Source organism: Stegodyphus dumicola, chromosome 4 (genome assembly GCF_044657685.1).
Source record: "Stegodyphus dumicola isolate Sdum_Otavi_A_Nest chromosome 4, ASM4465768v1".
Taxonomy (NCBI): domain Eukaryota; kingdom Metazoa; phylum Arthropoda; class Arachnida; order Araneae; family Eresidae; genus Stegodyphus; species Stegodyphus dumicola.
Genome location: NC_140771.1, coordinates 117,118,609 through 117,137,403, shown reverse-complemented (window position 1 = coordinate 117,137,403; position 18,795 = coordinate 117,118,609). Strand labels below are relative to the sequence as shown.

The 18,795-nt window shown below is 35.9% G+C and overlaps 1 protein-coding gene across 5 annotated transcripts in view; it reads right to left on the bottom strand.

The window, feature by feature from the left end:
• The window catches only part of shop (sulfite oxidase), a 119,023-nt gene that overhangs the window by 1,679 nt on the left and 98,549 nt on the right, over positions 1–18,795 (bottom strand). For all 5 annotated transcript variants that reach the window (XM_035375853.2, XM_035375854.2, XM_035375856.2 and 2 more), the window contains 3 exons: positions 17,448–17,642; positions 16,913–17,102; positions 2,432–2,709 (listed from right to left, as the gene is read on the bottom strand). In XM_035375853.2, the coding sequence (XP_035231744.2) occupies positions 2,432–2,709; positions 16,913–17,102; positions 17,448–17,642 (663 nt within the window). The remainder of the gene's footprint in view (positions 1–2,431; positions 2,710–16,912; positions 17,103–17,447; positions 17,643–18,795) is intronic.

Genomic DNA, 18,795 nt, shown 5'->3' with positions numbered 1-18,795 from the left:
TAGCTAAATTTTTTTAAAAAACTTTTGTGATCTACATTCATAGATGAAAATGAAATTTTGAATGCAATGGTAGTGATGTATTGAAGAATGCATACAGAATAATTTTATATTCAAAAGTGAAATCTTATTTCAAGAAAATGCAGATGACCCTTGGTATATATGGATTTGAATTGTAAGGGTTTGCTTCTATTCAGATTTTCCTTTTTTTCTGATAAATGTACTGAAAAATATTTTGGGGATACATGGTAATTTGAAAAATTAGTAAAAAAATGATCTAGCCTAAAATTTTTAAAAATCTTTAAACAAGTAGGTACATTATGGATGCATGAAATATACAGGATGTTTATAAAGTCCCGGACCCATTTTGATGTTTAATAAATCATAAAATAATGGAAGATATAAACAAACTTATGGCATTTATTGATGGAATACCTTATATATTTTCCTTTTCAGGTTTGAATATCTTTACTTTTGTAAATATCTTCTGCGCGTATGGTTAATTTCAGATAATTTCATTTTCAAGTCTAAATATCTGTACTTTTCTAAATATCGTCTGCTTATTAATTGCATTTTTCTCTCTTTTGTTTTTGGCAACTATTGCAATGTTATGTTTACTTTTGATGTGTTTGTTCTAGTACTTTTGTATGTGATGACACATGTCTTTTTGCAACAAGATAGTGCACCACCTCATTGGGGTACCATCGTTCGCAGTTCTTTGAATGATCATTTTACAGGAAGATGGATTGGGCGAGGAGGTCCAATTCCTTGGCCACTCAGATCACCTGATGTAATGCCACTGTTTTTTTTTCCTTTGGGTATTTGTAAAGGACAACGTTTAAAGGATGAGAGTGTCGAACATTGATGACCTGAAAGCCAGAATCACAACTACAATAGCCTCTGTGGATACCGAGATGCTTGCCGGAACCTGGCGTGAAATTGAATATCGACTTGATATTCTCTGTGCGACGAAGGGGGGCACACGTGGAAGTTCATTGACAAGGGTCATGAGACGTTTTGAGTCTATCAAACCATTTATGTTATTAATTTTAATCTATAATATTTTATGAGTTATTAAACATCAAAATGGGTCTTGGACTTTATAAACACCCTGTATTTGTATATATGTGTAAATGATAACTATATGCAGAAACGGAGTGATTTATCTGATGTCCAAAAGGGCATGATCGTTGACTTACAGCCAAGGATGGAAGCATTTCTGAAATGGCTAATTTTGTAAACAGTTGGTGTGATGCTGTGATAAAAGTATATCGACCATGGCAAAATGGCACTATCCAAAATCAGCGACCTGGCAAATTTGGTGCACAACGGGCCACAGATGACAGAGGTGAATGCCTGGAGAGATGCGTTTGGGTGAATAGTCCTGCGACCATTACGCAATTGACTGCCCAGATGAAGCAATTGAGGCTACCAACAGTGTCTCCTCAATGGCGGTTCAGTGAATGTTGCTGCATATGGGCTTCTGCAGCAGTTGCCTGGTTAAGGCGCCTATGCTGACTGCAGTTTACTGGTGACAAAGGTTGGAATTTGCATGCCAGTACTGCAACTGGACGTCCACCGAGTGGCCACAGGTGGCTTTTCTGATAATTCACATTTTATGCTCCATCAGACAGATGGACTTTGTCCTATATGTCACAAAGCAAACACCCTGCAACAATTGCCAGAAAGGTCCAGGATGGAGAAAGGAGCCTTATAGTCTGAGGAATGTTTTCATGTCATTATCTGGGTATATTTCTTATTGTGGAAGGCTCAACAGAAATACGCATTTGTCCTTGTGAACCATGTCCACCCCTATACACAAATTGTTTATTCTCAGAATGTTGGCATCTATCAACAGGACAATGCAAAGTGCCATACAGCTTGCAGTGTGGTTCGAAGAGCACCAGGATGAGTTCACAGTACTCTCTTGGTCAGCAAACTTCCCGGACATAAACCCAATCGAGAATCTGTGGGACCACCTTGATTGAGTTGTATGTGTTATGGATCCTCAACTGAGTAACCTACAGCTGGCCACTACAATGGAAGCGGCATGGCTCAACGTCCCAGTAAACATCTTCAAGAACCTAATCAACTCTTTTCCTGCATGTCTCGAAGTGGTTCACTCTGCGAAAGTTGGTCATTCTGGCTTTTGACATTAATGTGACTGGACTGTGTATATAGAAAAGTACAGATAAATAAAAAATTAAGCAAAGCACATATTGTGCTATTGGAACAATTTCATAACCTTTTAAACTCAATTTATAAATAATACACTTTTACAAAGACGTTCAAGAATAACAATCTGATTTTTTTCATGGAGTGAAATATAATATTTAAACAATAAAAATTATCATTAATTATAAATTTTAATATTTTCATTTTAACTTAGAAAGTGATAAATATAAGATGCAAAATAGTATTAAGAAAAACTTACTCTCCATAATGTCCATGCCCAACATTTGTACAAAGGACTAGAATCTTGCTGCAAATTAGCAACATGCCATGTTTTTCCTCCATCTGCTGAAACATCAACTCTTACAATTTTCCTACCCCCACCACTCCATGCATATCCTTCAACTTTAATTAAACCATTCTGCAGCATTACAGAACTACCATCTGAAGGTTTGCAGATAGCAGAGTTCACAGGCAATTCTTGAATAGCTGGAGCTGTTTTGAAATCTACATTATCCCAATTTGTAGATGGAGAGAAACCTTTAAAAATAACACTTGGAATCATTATTTTTAAAAGCAGGTAAGAGAAAAAAATATATCGATACCTATATACCTATAATGCTTATCTAACTGCATCATGTCCACTGAATCAAATAAAAGGAACTAGCGTATAACAGACCTTCTTAAAGGTATGAAACTGAAAGAAATGAGAATGGTGCACTCGTGCAGAACTCAAAAAAAGTAAAAAATAAATTGCACGTAGTGACTTAATTATATATAATTAAGAGCTATATTAAGTTATATATAATTACTTAATTATATATAACAATATTACTTTCTCCTATCCTCTCTCATTCAAAAAAATAAATTAGTTAACATATAAATATATTCAGAATATATGCTACTGCAAATGAGAAGAAAAATTGTAATATTTATTTATTTATTTATATACACTGACGAGCCAAAACATTACAAACCATCCTACATTTTTCAACGAACTCGTCTGGATGACATGAAGGGAAGTTATAATGATTCTAAAATGATATTAGTATAACTATACATTAAAAGATACAAAAAAAATTAAGTTCTGTTGCAACAACAAACAACAAAATGTTTACATGTCTTTTTAGCTCGAAAATTTTCTAGATATTTTAGCTAATTTACACTGATTTCTTTCTCTTTAGGATATTTCCTAAGTTTTCAATGAACAAATAAGTTTTGCTCGTGTGCCATAGTGGGGGTCTAAATGCTCTTTTCAAGAGGTAAACCCCAGATAGACGTCTCTTTTGTCCCTTAACCTCTTAACTAGTTCCTCTCTCTGGCCCATAAAGACTTCTTTTAGTGAATGCTCTCTCTTATTTATTTCAGTTTTTATTAATGATGATGTGGAGGTAATTGCATTTAAATGCAAAAGTACTCCATACTCAAAACGCCAAGGTCTGGGCAGAAAAAAATTAGGGCAAGCATTTGATGTATGTATGGTGTACTGAGACATATATGATGAATCTTTTAATTAACTGTTGGTTTTAATTTTCTTTGATTTTTCTGACTGCTTTAATACTTATGTCTTGTGTAAAAGTAAGAAAATAAAGGGAAGAATGAAGATATTTAAGATTTCTGGGATCAAAAGGAGAAAATTCAAATAATTTTCTTTTTACTTTTATTCCAAAAATTCTCCAAAAGATACAGGGTGACAATTATTAAACTATATGAAATAAAACCATCATAACTTCTGAACAGTTTGAGTGATGAAGTTCAAACTTCGTGGTTGACCACTGCGCATGATGAGAACTAGTATGCGCATGCAACTTGTTATTGTCGGCCATTTTTAAGTGAAAACATCATGGTACAGTGTGTGAGGCCTATTATGCGAGCAATAACAGCCTGATTGCAGCTCAGAGGAAGTTTGCAACTCAGTACAAGCTGAAGACAACCGGTCCATGTGTGCTAACAATCAAGAATTTGATTTGCAAGTTTCAGAGAACTGGTAGTGTTTGTAATGACAGTGATGGCTATGTCAGAGAACAAACAAGTGTGAAAACGCCTGAAAACATTGCGAAGATATGCACGTTTCAAACCAGCCCAACGAAATCGATCAGATGAGTTGCACATTAAGTGGGATTCAACAGGAAGGCCCTGCGACAAATTGTTGTTGAAGACCTGTAACTCTTCCCATACAAAATTCAAACCCATCAGCCATTAAGGCCCATGGCCATGGAACAATGGTTGTGTTTCACCAGCTGAGAGAATTGACGAACAGGAATTTGATGTGAATATGGTTTGGTTTAGCGACAAAGCCTACTTCTATTTGGATTGGTTCATCAATAAACAAAATTGGCCCATTTGGGAGGGGCTGAGAATTCGCATTTTGCGATCGAGAAGTCTCTCCATCTTCAACGGATGACTGTGTGGTGTGCAATGTCCAGTCATGGAATAATCGATTCGATATTCATTGATGGCACATATGACTATTGAAGGAAGGTGAAGGTTTTAAAAAACGATTTCATCCCTATTATCCAAAGTGCCCCTGATTTCGACAAGATGTGGTTCATGCAATACGGAGCTTGAACCCACCAGAGCAAGAGAGTGCTTGATGTCCTGCAGGAAGGAGCATTTTGAGGACAGCATTCTGACTCTGGGGTACCCAGTGGCCACTGGAATGGGACTCGTTTGGCCACCATACTCTCTGGATCTGAACATGTGTGACTCATTTTTGTGGGGCTATACTAAAGACAATGTGTACAGAAATAACCAGACAGAAATTTTCCTTTTCTTTTTTTCTAAGAAGTGTTTGCAAAACTGTGCTTCATAGCATTTATTATCTTGTTTATTTTTCAGAATCAAATATTTCAAAGTCAACAAAATGGAAAGTAATGTCACTTTAAAATAATGGCAAAGAAAAATAAAAATGTTTTATTTTAATGTTATTTTAAAAATATAATTGTCATTTATTATCATTATTTTCAGGATATTTATCAGTGTTATTATGATTGTAAAAACAATTAAAAATCTTGCAAATCTCTGAATAAAAGATTTTGTATACCAATTGATTTTGAAATTGCCAAAATGTCGATAAGTCGCCAAATTTAGAGCCACATAATAAAAGAATTTTTATCTCAAAAAGGGAAGTTGTTTTTGACATAATATTTTATGAAGTCTTCATTAGCAAAAAAAGAATTACTTCGAAATGTTCATGTTTCAATTGAAACAGGGCCTCGTATCTAAAACTAGAGTACCCACCATTTACATCAAGAAGTAAGAAAAAATTCTAATGTTAACCCATTAAATACATATTTATGAATGCATAGCCAAAAATATTTCTCCAAAATTTTGATTCACATGCAAAATGACAAGAGGGGAAAAGAAAAAAAAAAAAAAAAAAAAGAGAGAAATGTTAGATGAGTAAAATTAAGGACCTTTTGCCGGTTTTAGACAAAATTAAGGACTTTAAAGGACCAAAAAACCTAAGGACTTTTTAAGTATTTTTAAGACAGTATCAACTCTGCCCTTCCTGTTGGAATAACTTTGCTGAGAAATTAAACAGTGTGTTAAGTTGCCTAATTGTCTTCACCAATCCATATATTAACATTTGGTGATGATAGGATAAGATCACATTTAGATGATAGGACAGGATCTGTAGAAAATTATTTCTTAGCAGTTAATGAAAGAACTGTTTTATGGCTGTTTATGAAACTGTTTAGTTACATCAAGTATCTAAAAGTAATAAATATTTCAATAAATTATCTATGCGTGAAATGAAACACCAAGCTCTTCTTTATGTTACATATATGTGGCAACACACTAGTTCAAACTGAAGTGAAGTAATTGTCAGTTGATGTTGGTCTGGAATAAACAATGTGCTATGTGAGAATGTTGTAATGAACTTAATTATAGATCAATAAATATTAATATGATTAAAACATGGCATAGTCGTGTGGAATAGTATTACAACTAATTGCCAAGCAATACCTTTTTTTGTTTTTCCTCTCAGCAGACGCAAGATGGAATTTTGTCGCCCACCGCAAGGTCTATGTTTCGATGGCAATGTGGCTGAAAATTGACGCAGATTCAAGCAGCTGTTAAAGATTTATATGAAAGCTTCAGGGAATGCTTCAAAAGATTCAGATGTGACAGTTGCTTTATTTTTAAATGCCGCTGGTGAGGAACACGCTCAATCTTTCAACAGGAGATCAGGGTAACTATGAAAAAGTGCTTGAGAAGTTTGAAGCTTTCATGACGCCTAGAACAAATGTTGTAGTGGAGAGATTTTTATTCAATAAGAGAAAACAAGAAGGGGAACTTTTTGATTGTTTCGTGACTGACCTGAAAAAATTTGTAAAATCTTGCGAATTTGGTGAGCAGAGTGACTCTGTCATACGTGATCGCATTGTCCTTGGAGTATCAGATGCCAGTTTACAGGCGAGGATGCTGCGAGAAAATAATCTGAGTTTGGAAAAAGCAATTAAATTAGGGAAAGCAGCTGAATTGAGCAATGCTTGTGCTCAAACATTAAAAGGACACAATGCTGACAGCGTAACTAGAGGGAAAGTGAAGCAACATCTGGCAGGAGAAGCCAATGCAGCCTTAGCAGTGAGAAAGCACAGAGGATGGCGTAATGACACTTCAAATACTGAGAAATCTTTATGTAAAAAATGCAACAGACATCACGTTAATGGATAGCATCCGGCATATGAAAAAAAAAATGCTTTAATTGTGGCAAACTAAATCACTTTTCGACTATGTGCAGACTGAAGCACGTCCAAAATGTTTCTCAGCATGATAATGCAGATGTACCAGGTTGTTCAAACTGAGATATTGTTTGAGGTGTGGGAAGAGCCAGAAGTCGGAGGGAGCTAAATCTGGCAAATAGGCTGGATGTTGCAACAATTCATACTTCAATTCAGTTATTTTAGCAATGGTTTTTTGAGCTGTGTGCACAGGTGCGTTATCTTGGTGGAAAATGATTTTCTTCTTCTGTAATCCGGGTCTTCTTTCACGAATTTTTTCGTCTAATTGATTCAAAAGGTTACAATAATAATCCGAATTACTTGTTTTGCCAGTTTGAAGGTAATCTATAAACAAAATTCCTTTCACATCCCAAAAAACTGATGCTAACACCTTCTTGGCTGATTTTTGCACACGAACTCGCTTCGGCGCTGAAGAGCCGGGTTCACACTACTCCTTAACCTCCTGGTTTGATTCAGGATCATGATGGTAGCCCCAAGTCTCATTAACTGTGATAAATCAACGGATAAAGTTGCTTTTATTCTTCTTAAAATGCTCCAAATGTTGCTGGCAAAGTCGCATCCGAATGTGTTTTTGCTCCATCGTTAGAGAATGTGGCACCCATTTTGCACAGAGTTTTTGAAACCCAAATTAACACTCAAAATATTGCTCACTGCGCCCAATGAAATGCCTAAAGCCTCTGTTAAATCTCTTTCAGTCAATCGACGATCTTCCAATACCATATCTTGTATTTTTCCGATGATTTCCGGTGTTGATGCAGTTTTTGGACGTCCCTCTCGCGGATCGTCTTCAAGGCTGGTACAAGCACTTTTGAATAAAATAGTCCACTTGCAAACCATTGTTTTTGAAGGAGCAGATTCACCCAACACATTCACCACTTCGGTATGAATTTCCATTGCCTTTAAACCTTTCTTTACAAAGAATTTGATAACTGCACGTTGCTAAATTTTATCCATACCTGAAAAAAGCCACAACACGTTAGATATAAAGGCTGGTTAAACAATGAATAAATTAACAGATCGAAATGAAACTTTTGATGTGTTTTTAAGAAAAAACAAATATGAAAATGGCGTCAAAGTTTTAGGTCTAATACTGACGAATAGATGGTACTCCACGAACTTATTGAACAACCTTGTACGTAGGGAATCTGATGATGAAATCTTCGTGAATTCCATAAATGTTCAAAGAACTAAAAGTGTGTGCTCAACATCGTCTACAAAAGAGTGGACTAAAACTATAATTGTTGAAGGGACAACTGTGACTTTTAAGTAGGACACAGGGTCTGAAGTGAATGTTTTGCTTGTGAAAACTTACGAAACACTGAGTGCTAAGAACTCTAATCTTATTTTAAACAAGTGTAATGTTGTATTAGAAGCATTTGGGGAGGTCCAAGGTTAAACCTGATGGGTCATTAATGTTGCAATGTTCCTCAGATGGTGTGGATCATTCTCTAGAGTTTTTAATTGTTTCTAGCAAGCATATACGTCCATTATTAGGAACTGATGCATGTGTTAAAAATTTAATTCAGTATATAAATAAGGTTGGAATATCAATTAAAGGTAAGTTGGATCAGTATACAATTGTTTTACCTCCATCTAAAGATCGATTTATTATTAATAATTCAGAAGTGTTTGAAGGTGTAGGAAAATTTAATGGATTTAGTAAAATCATGGTTGATGATCAGATAGCTTCTGTAGTGAGACCACCACGTAGACTACCACTTAGTTTAAAACCTAAACTTGAATTAAAATTAAGCGAATTAGAGAGACAGGGCATTATTGCAAAAGTTGATCAACCTTTGAACTGGGTTAGCAATCTAGTAATAATTGAAAAAGCTAATGGATCCTTAAGAATATGCTTTGATCCTCAAGATCTTAACAAAGCTATAAAAAGAGAACATGTGTTGATTCCAACGATTGAGGAGATTTTACCAAAGCTATGTAATAAATCAATGTACTCTGTTTTGGATTTAAAGGATGGTTTCTTTTTTTTTTTAATAGCGTTAGATGGAAATAGTAGTGAGATGTTTGTACTTTTAGCACACCATTTGGATGCTATAAATTTTTAAGGCTTCTAATGGGTATCTCCTGTGCACCTGAAATTTTTCCGAAACGCAATCTTGAAAACTTTGGTAATATACCAGGAGTATTGGTCTATTTTGATGACATCCTCATTGCTGCTAGCGCTATACAAGAATGTGATAAAATTTTAACAGAGGTCATCAACAGAGCTAAAAAACTCAATATTAAATTCAACAAGCAAAAACTTCAATATAGGGTTAGTGAGGTTAAATATTTAGGTCATTTATTTAATGCATCAGGCATGCAACCTGATCCTGATCAAATTAAAGCCATTACTGAGTTACAAGAACCTCAGAATAAGCATGAATTACAGTGTGTTTTGGGAATGTGTAATTATTTGAGGAAATTTGTACCATATTTTTCAGAGAAAACTGCCATATTAAGGGAACTTTTGAAAAACAAAGTAGAATGGCAGTAGTTACAACTACATTCTAAAGCATTCAGGGAATTAAAAAAATTAATTTCCAATGCACCTGTGTTAGGAGTATTTGATAGCAGTAAACCTACATAGCATACAGGCAGATAGTTCTAAAGATGGATTAGGCTGCTGCTTATTGCAGAATGGGCAACCAATTGCTTTTTCGTCTCGGAGTTTAAATAATGCAGAAAGAAGCTATGCTCAGATTGAGAAAGAATTTCTCAGTATTTTATTTACTGTTAATAAATTTCACTATTAAATTTATTGTAGAGAAGTAGAAGTTACTGATTATAAACCATTAGTTTCAATTATGAACAAAAATATTGCTAATGTGTTGTCAAATAGATTGCAAAGGATAAAAATTAAGCTCTTAAAATATAACTTAAAACTTAAATATTTGCCTGGGAAATATATGTATATTGCAGACTTACTGTCACGTTCCTTTATTGATACACACACAAATGAAAACATGGCTATGACAGAGATTGTTCATACACTAACAAAACAACTGCAAATGTCTGAGAGTAAGAAAAGGGAATTTCAGAAAGCTACATTAGAAGATGAAGGGTTAATGCTAGTGAAAGAATATTGGCAAAATGGATGGCCTTTGAGTGTTGATAAAGTTCCTAAAGAAGCAAGATCTTATTTTAAATTTAAAAATGAGTTGAGTGTTGAACAAGATTTAGTTTTTTTAATAATTGAATTGTAGTGCCTGTTGCATTAAGAAAGTGTATGTTAACATTATTGCATGAAGCTCACAGTGGGATTGAAAAATCAAAAGCTAGGGCTCGACAAGTACTATTTTAGCCAGGAATCAACAGTGACATTGAGAATATGATTTCTAAATGCCTAATTTGTGATAGGTTCAGGCCTCAAACAGTAAAAGAACCTCTTGTTTCTCATGAAATTCCCAGTTTACCATATGAAAAGGTTGGTGCTGATATCTGTGAGTATGCGGGGAAGAGTTATCTAGTAATAGGCTGTTACTTAACTAAATGGGTAGACATAATTCCTCTAAAAAATAAAAGTGCAGTGGAAGTTACTAGTAAATTGAAATTGATATTTGTAACACATGGAATACCCAAAATTTTAATTTGTGATAACGTACCATTTAATAGTTGGAAAATGAAGAGTTTCGCAAGAGATTGGGGATTTGAAATAATCACTAGCAGTTTTCGATATCCTAAATCTAATAGATTTGCAGAAAGTTGGTAGGTATAGCTAAGAGTTTATTTAGAAAATTAGAGAAATTAAATGAAGCTTTACTGGAACATAGAAATACTCAATTTCAGGTATAAATTTATCACCAAGTCAAATGCTATTAAGTAGGAATTTAAGAACACAATTACCAATTACAGAAACAGAGTTGAAACCAACTGTAAAAGATCAATATAAAGAAAAGGTGAGGAGTAAGCAGAAACAGGCTAAAATCTATTATGATAAGCATGCAAGGGAAAGACCTGAATTTATTCCTGGGGAAAAAGTAATGTTGAGATGGGAAAAAAAATGGGAGCCTGCTATAGTTTTAAAAAAGATGTGGAGAACTCTTTATTATTATTATCTGTCCGCTGCCCCAAGAGAGGGCGCTACCAGCTTTCTCCCTCTTCCTCTCTGGAGGAAAATGCGAACTGGTTACTCGGTTCCTGGCTGCCGTCGGTGAAGCACACACTCACCTCTCTTTCCCTTCGTGATGTTCGTGGCTGTAATATGACTTTCTTGATTTTTACTCATGCGGACTTGCGAACTGCAAAAATACTCATCTTGTAACTACATGCAATGCGATTGTGTATAAGTGAATACATGTTAAAATATATATCATCCTAGAATTAAATATAAATGTTAATATTACCGAGTCAGATTTTGTTAACATTCAACGTGCAATCAAAAATGGCATCCATCAACAACTGCCATAAATGGTGACTCGTCAAGTTAGTGAACACGTGCCTCCTGTAACCTGCTTGCATCCTCAAGTTCTGTGATTATAATGTGCTATGAAGTGAAAATTATTTCTGTTCATGCAAACTACTAGCGTAATCCATCATTATTTTCGTGTGAATATAGTGTGATAAACAGTTGTGCCTGCTTAACAACGTGCTTGTGAATTATCATGTGTCTCATGCAAATCGTCAAAGTGCTTTGAAATGATCTCCATATAAATCGTACAACGTGGTTACATATCATAAAATAAGTTTTTTCGGAATATTTTTTCTATAAGTGAATTGTGTTGTGCCAAATCTGCTGCTGACTGAGCAAATATTTCTCGTATAATTCGGAGGTAAGCCACACAAATTCTTAGTATAACTTATGCTTATATTCGGATAGCTTACCTGCAAAAGTGTTTCTCTCATGTTAATGTTTACATTAACTTTATTCATTTTGCACTACTGTCGTATGTGAACTTATAAGTGACTGATTATTGTGTATTTATTTGTGTCATATTGGCAATATATATTTGTTTTTGTGAATCATGGCTCCACCACAACCCATTGCAGACGATCTTAATATTTCACGTGTTTCCGTCAAACCTCCCCCATTTTGGAAGGTCAACCATACTTTGTGGTTTGCACAACTAGAGGCCCAGTTTGATATCACCGGAATTACTGTTGACTCCACGAAATTCAATCATGTGATATCTGCAATCTAATCTGATATTCTCTATAGCGTTTGTGATATCGTTTTACACCCACCTGTGACTGGCAAATATGATACACTAAAAACACGCTTAATTGAATTGCATTCTGAAAGTGAGGAATCAAAGATACATACACTTCTTCAAGGGCTAGAACTTGGCGATCAACGCCCATCACAATTACTTTGCTGTATGCGAAACCTCGCTGGAGAGACTGTTGGAGAATCTTTGTTAAAATCCCTATGGATATCTCGTCTCCCGCAAAATACACAAAGTATTCTTGCTGCCTTAAGTGATGATCTTCCAAAACTAGCAGTTGTAGCTGATAAAATTACAGATCTCACAACTCTCCCACACATAAATAGTGCTGCTACGGCATCTACCTCTACCATTGAACAGCAAGTTGCAGAGCTGACAAAGCAGGTGAATGAACTTTCGCTAGCCCTCAAAAACAGCCGTGAGCGTTCCTGTGAACGAAGAGACTATTCCAAACGCAACAGTAGGTGTAATAGATCTAGTGAACGATATCGACAGTATAAAGAACCGTGCAACAACATCTGTTTCTACCATACTAATCTTGGTTCCAAGGCACGAAAATGTGTTTCTCCATGCAATCTCCGGCAGTCGGAAAACTAGATCAGCGATAGCTTGCCGGCCAACGTTGCGACCGCCACATCAATCAAATTCTTTTGGCCGATTCATCCTCAAAGCTGACTTTTTTAATTGACACCGGAGCCGATTTATCTGTTATTCCCAAGAGTTACAGTCAGCATGCCAAAATACCAGCTGCATTGGAACTCTTTGCCGTTAACGGCACTAAAATTGCAACATATGGCACCAAACTTTTGACCATCAATTTAAACTTATGCCTCTCATTTACTTGGCTTTTTATCCTGGCAGACGTCAATCAACCCATCATAGGTGTTGACTTTCTCACAAAGTTCAACTTACTCATAGATGTTAAAAACAACCGTTTAATTAATGGACAAACAAAATTATATTCTTGCGGTAGACTTCCTAATGTGAACCCGCTCAGTACTAGCATTCATATTTTGATGGGTAACTCAAAATTTGACAAAATTCTTGCCGATTACCCTAGCTTGATGAATCCTTCGCAAACTTTTGAGAGGCCACCAATGCCAACGATTTTCTATCACATTGAAACTAAAGGACCTCCTATTTTCTCCAAACCTAGATTATCTCCAGAATTACTTCAAGCTGCATGTCAAGAGTTTGATTTTCTCCTATCAAAAGGCATCATTCAGCCTTCAAAAAGTCCTTGGGCAAGCCCCTTGCACATGGTTCGTAAGGCTACTGGCGACTGGGCGGGGATCATCGTCGCTTAAATGCCGTTACAATTCCGAATTGCTATCCCGTACGTCATATTCAGGATCGCACTCAAATGTTTTCAGGAAAGAACATATTCTCAACACTTGATTTAGCACGTGCCTATCATCAAATTCCTGTTAACCCTGCAGACATTCCGAAAACTGCCGTCAAAACCCCTTTTGGTCTTTTTGAATTTTTGGCTATGCCGTTTGGTTTACAAAATTCAGGCCAAACTTTCCAACGTTTTATACATGAAGTTTTATTTGGATTGGATTTTTGCATCCCTTATTTTGACGACATCCTTATTGCATCGACTAGCGAAGAAGAGCACATCCATCATCTTCGTCAAGTGTTTGATCGTTTGAATAAATATGGTTTGACATTAAACCCTAACAAATGTGTACTCGGAAAACCATCTGTTTCATTTTTAGGTTGCCTCATTACTGCCTCAGGCGTAAAACCCCTGCCTGAGAAAACAAAAGCAATTGCCGACATCCCGAAACCTTACCACTATTGTCGAGCTCAGACGTTTTTTAGCCACGATAAACTTTTATCGCCGCTTCTTACCAAAGGCAGCCGAGACCCAAGCTTTACTGAATGAACTCTTAAAAGACTCACATAAAAATGATAAACGCCCTGTTCCTTGGAACGACGAACTTAATCAGGCATTTGAAAAATGTAAACACGACCTTGGTAATGCTGCAACTCTCTCCTATCACTCTCCTAACCAAAAGCTGAGTATTATGGTCGACGCTTCTCACATTTCCATCAGAGCTGTCTTAAACGTTCGACATTCTAATGACTACCAGCCGCTAGGATTTTTCTCACGTAAGCTGTCCCCTACAGAACAAAAATACAGCACGTATGACAGAGAATTATTAGCTATTTATGCAGCTACTAAGTATTTCAGGCATAATCTTGAAGGTCAACACTTCACTATATTTACTGATCACCGACCTCTAACTTATGCATTCACATCAAAATCAAATTCTGCTTCCCCGAGACAAATTCGGCATTTAAATTATATAGCTCAATTCAGCATATATCAGGTTCCAGCAATGTCGTCGCAGATACCCTCTCACGTATTCAGGGCATCGATGCCAATGCACCACTGGATTTCACGCTCATTGCTCACTTGCAAGCCACTGGTGAGGAGTTAAAATGTGTGAGTGAAGACCCAAACTGCTCGCTGAAATTCCAGTCATTACAACTTACTCAGGACCTCCAACTATTGTGCGATACCTCCAACAACAGACTGCGACCTTATGTACCACTGGAGTTCAGGAAAAAAGTTTTTGACTGTTTTCACAACCTATCGCACCCAGGTATCCGGGCTTCCAAAAAGCTCATACAAGAAAGATTCGTTTGGCCATCCATGCTAAAGGACATAGCCAACTGGACTCGTTCCTGCATCATGTGCCACCGTTCAAAAGTTACCCGGCACACACATAGCTCTTTGGAAAAAATTGCGATGGCATCTGAACGATTCGACCATGTCCGTATAGACATTGTCGGTCCTCTGCCACCATTTCACGGTTATCGATACCTACTCACCTGCATTGACAGATTTACTCGTTGGCCTGAAGCTTTTCCCATTCAGGACACCTCTGCTGACTCTGTGGCTCGACAATTCATCACCGGTTGGATTGCACGATTTGGTGTACCATCAGTTGTGACTACTGATCAAGGTCGACAATTCCAGTCACACCTTTTTGCTTCTCTGACATCTATGCTTGGAATACGCTGAATTCGCACTTCACCATACCATCCTTCCGCCAACGGCTTAGTGGAACACTTACATCGCAACCTGAAAGCATTTCTGAAGTGCCGTAATGACAGCCGTTGGACTACTTCACTTCCTCTTGCGCTTCTTGGTTTGCGTTCTTTTTTCAAGCAAGACCTTGCAGGTACATCCGCTGAACTTGTCTACGGCACACCCCTTCGATTACCATCTGAGTTCTTTCAGCCATCCTCTGCTCCAGTCGATCCAGCATACTTTGTCCAGACTTTCCGAGAGGCGATGAAGAAGCTGTCTCCGACTCATACTTCGTGCCACAACAAATCTGTCCCTTTCGTGCACCACACACTGAGCACTTGCACTCATGTGTTTGTGCGAAACGACGTGGTCAAACCACCACTCACTCCTCCATACGATGGACCCTTCAAGGTCTGCGCACGTAACAATAAGCATTTCACCGCTCTCGTGCGCGACAAGGAAACCGTTCTGAGCATAGATCGTCTGAAGCCTGCTTTCTTCAAAGCTTCAAACACTCAGGTTCCTGCGACCGGCGATCCTCCCGACTCCCCGGAACCAACTGCTACTCCGGATACTCCTCCTTTGACCAACCTTACGCTTCCTCCCAGTGCTCCACCAGTCGTCACACGATCGGGAAGACGTGTGCGCTTCAACACCAGATATTTGTGAGCTGATTTTTTTCATTGTAACTTTAGTACTTGGGGGGGGGATACTGTGGAGAACTCTTTATTATTATTATTTGTCCGCTGCCGTGAGAGAGGGCGCTACCAGCTTTCTCCCTCTTCCTCTCTGGAGGAAATTGAGAACTGGTTACTCGGTTCCTGGCTGCTGTCGGTGAAGCACACACTCACCTCTCTTTCCCTTCGTGATGTTATCGTGGCTGTAATATGACTTTCTTGATTTTTACTCATGCGGACTTGCAAACTGCAAAAATACTCATCTTGTAACTACATGCAATGTGATTATGTATAAGTGAATATATGTTAAAATATATATCATCCTAGAATTAAATATAAATGTTAATATTACCGAGTCAGATTTTGTTAACATTCATCGTACAATAAAAAATGGCATCCATCAACAACTGCCATAAAGCATTCAACTCCTAGATCATATTGGATTAGAACAAAAGATAATAGGGTAATTAGATGGAATAAATTCCATTTAAGAAAAACTAAAAACCAGAATTTAGTGACATTAGACTATTATGATCTATGTAATGAGAATAAGGAAAATATAAGTAGTGAACATCCAAAAATACATAATGATCCTCACCATCAAAATAATAGCAATGATATTAATCGTGATTGTGTATATAAAACAAGGGGTCGTAATGTATATCTACCACCCAAATATGATAATTATGTAATGCATTGATTTCTATGAGTTTCCCAAAAGAGGGGAGATGTTACATATATGTGGCAACACGCTAATTGCTGGTCAAACTGAAGTGAAGTAATTGTCAGTTGATGTTGTCTGGAATAAACAATGTGCCATGTGAGAGTGTTGTAATGAACTTAATTATAGATCAATAAATATTAATATGATTAAAACACTTTATTTTTACAATGGAGTAAAATATGCCTGAAATGTACAACTATGATCTTTCAATTTTTACCATCTCCTCTATTTTTAATCTCAAATTTTGCAAACTTCTTAGAACTGAATTTATATTTCATTATACAAAATTTGCAAAAATTTAAATTTCCATGCTGTGCCTAACTTTACTAAACCCCGCAAATTTAATAAATATTCAATGTTAAGAACACAGATAAGTAAATTACCTTTATAATCATTCTGCTGCCAATGGCTATTACTTTCTTCTTCGCTAACAATTATTTTACCTAGCCACTTAACATTTCTTGCTCCAACAATTCCTGGAGCAACTACTCTTATGGGATACCCATGATCTCTTGGAAGCTCTTTACCATTCATTTCATAAGCTAACAACACATCACTTTTTGGATCTAATGCCTATATTAGAAAAATCAAAACAAATATGAAATGTCAGTGAACTGGCTAAATGATCTTTTCTTTCTAACTTTATAATTTTAAAAATTTAAATATATAAAAAATAAACAAAAAAGCATTTTAAAAAATAAAATTTAAAAGACAAAATGTTATTCATATATTAAACTATCTAACAGCTTACAGAGATAAACTGGAAATATTACACATATTTATTAGGTATTTTGAAGGTACATTCATTAGATACTCAGATATTCTAAATGATTGTTAGTGAATTTCTAAAAAAATCTCTAAAAATGGATTTTAATTCAGGGAAAGAATAGTATTAATCTATTTTGGAATATAAAGTACCTTTTCGGCAGGTATGGAAGCACCATAAGGCATATTTGCTGGATCTGTATCTAAACCTTCAAACTGCACATGTTGAATATCTGGATCATTAAAATTAACACCACAGTATTTTAAAACATCATATAATAGTGCTCCACTCCATTCTGCATTGCTGATAGCAGCAGACCCCCAATTCAAACCTTTTACTTCTTTTACCTGAATAAATAGGATATATCATTAGATAATTTTTATATGTCAATAATTATACAAGTTTGAACATACTGCTTTTTAATAGCAAAATTTGTTTATCTTATTTACTGCAAATTCATCTAATTAGTTACTTAAAGTACTTTTCAAAATTTATAAATCATATTCATGCACACAAACGCAGCAAAAAGTGAAAATGCAAAGTTAATTATTTCATGAAGGAATGTTCAATTTTCTATGCAAACACAGAATTTTAGTGCTTATGGAAGGAAGAGAAAAGTCCAGTAAATCAAAATCAAATATGTGGGAAAAACAGAAAGGTGTACGTATAAAATACTTACACAACACATAAGAAATTTAAGGTTTTCAAATGATTAGGAATATAACTCCTCCTCCTGCCAAAAAAGTCATGAAAAGAACAAGAGAAATTTCAATATACTGAAATAAGGTACAGTCAAAAGTCGTTAATCCGGACTCGTCGGGACTTCGGCGATTTTGGATTATCGATTTTTCTGGATTATAGATCATCAGTTTAAATCTCGTAAGATGGCATGCAGAAATTATAAAATTAAAAATATGAAACCGTAATTTATGAAATAAAGAACAAATATGATCTAAAGGGTATCAAAATTTACAAAAAGAAAAAGCTTAATATTTATTTGTTTACTTTATTAAACATCTCTTTCAATGTAAGTTGTTTAAGTTGCTTCGTTTTATGTGATAATACTTTCTCTTTAATTCTATAAAGAGACATAATTTCTTGTTCAGTTACAAAGTTCTGCTGTTCAAGTCCTATAATTGCTGTGTCGAGAATACAGACTAATTTGTCAATCGAAATTTTTTCATTTTCGATAACCTCTGTGTCACTTTCTTCACTATCGGAAGCGAATTATAATGACGAGGAATTTGATTTAAATCATATCAAAGACGGAGTACATCGAAATGAAATACTACATTTAGTAAGGAAATTTAAGCCAAATAAAATAAAAACACCTGCCCTGAAGATAAGGATAATGCTGACAGATCAATTTCCATTTCATTGCGCGCCGCTGCGTAAACGCATATGCGCATGCGTGAACGCACGAGGTCCGGATTATAGATCATTCCGGATTATGGGTGTCCGAATTAACAACTTTTGACAGTATAAAATTCGTTTTGGAGA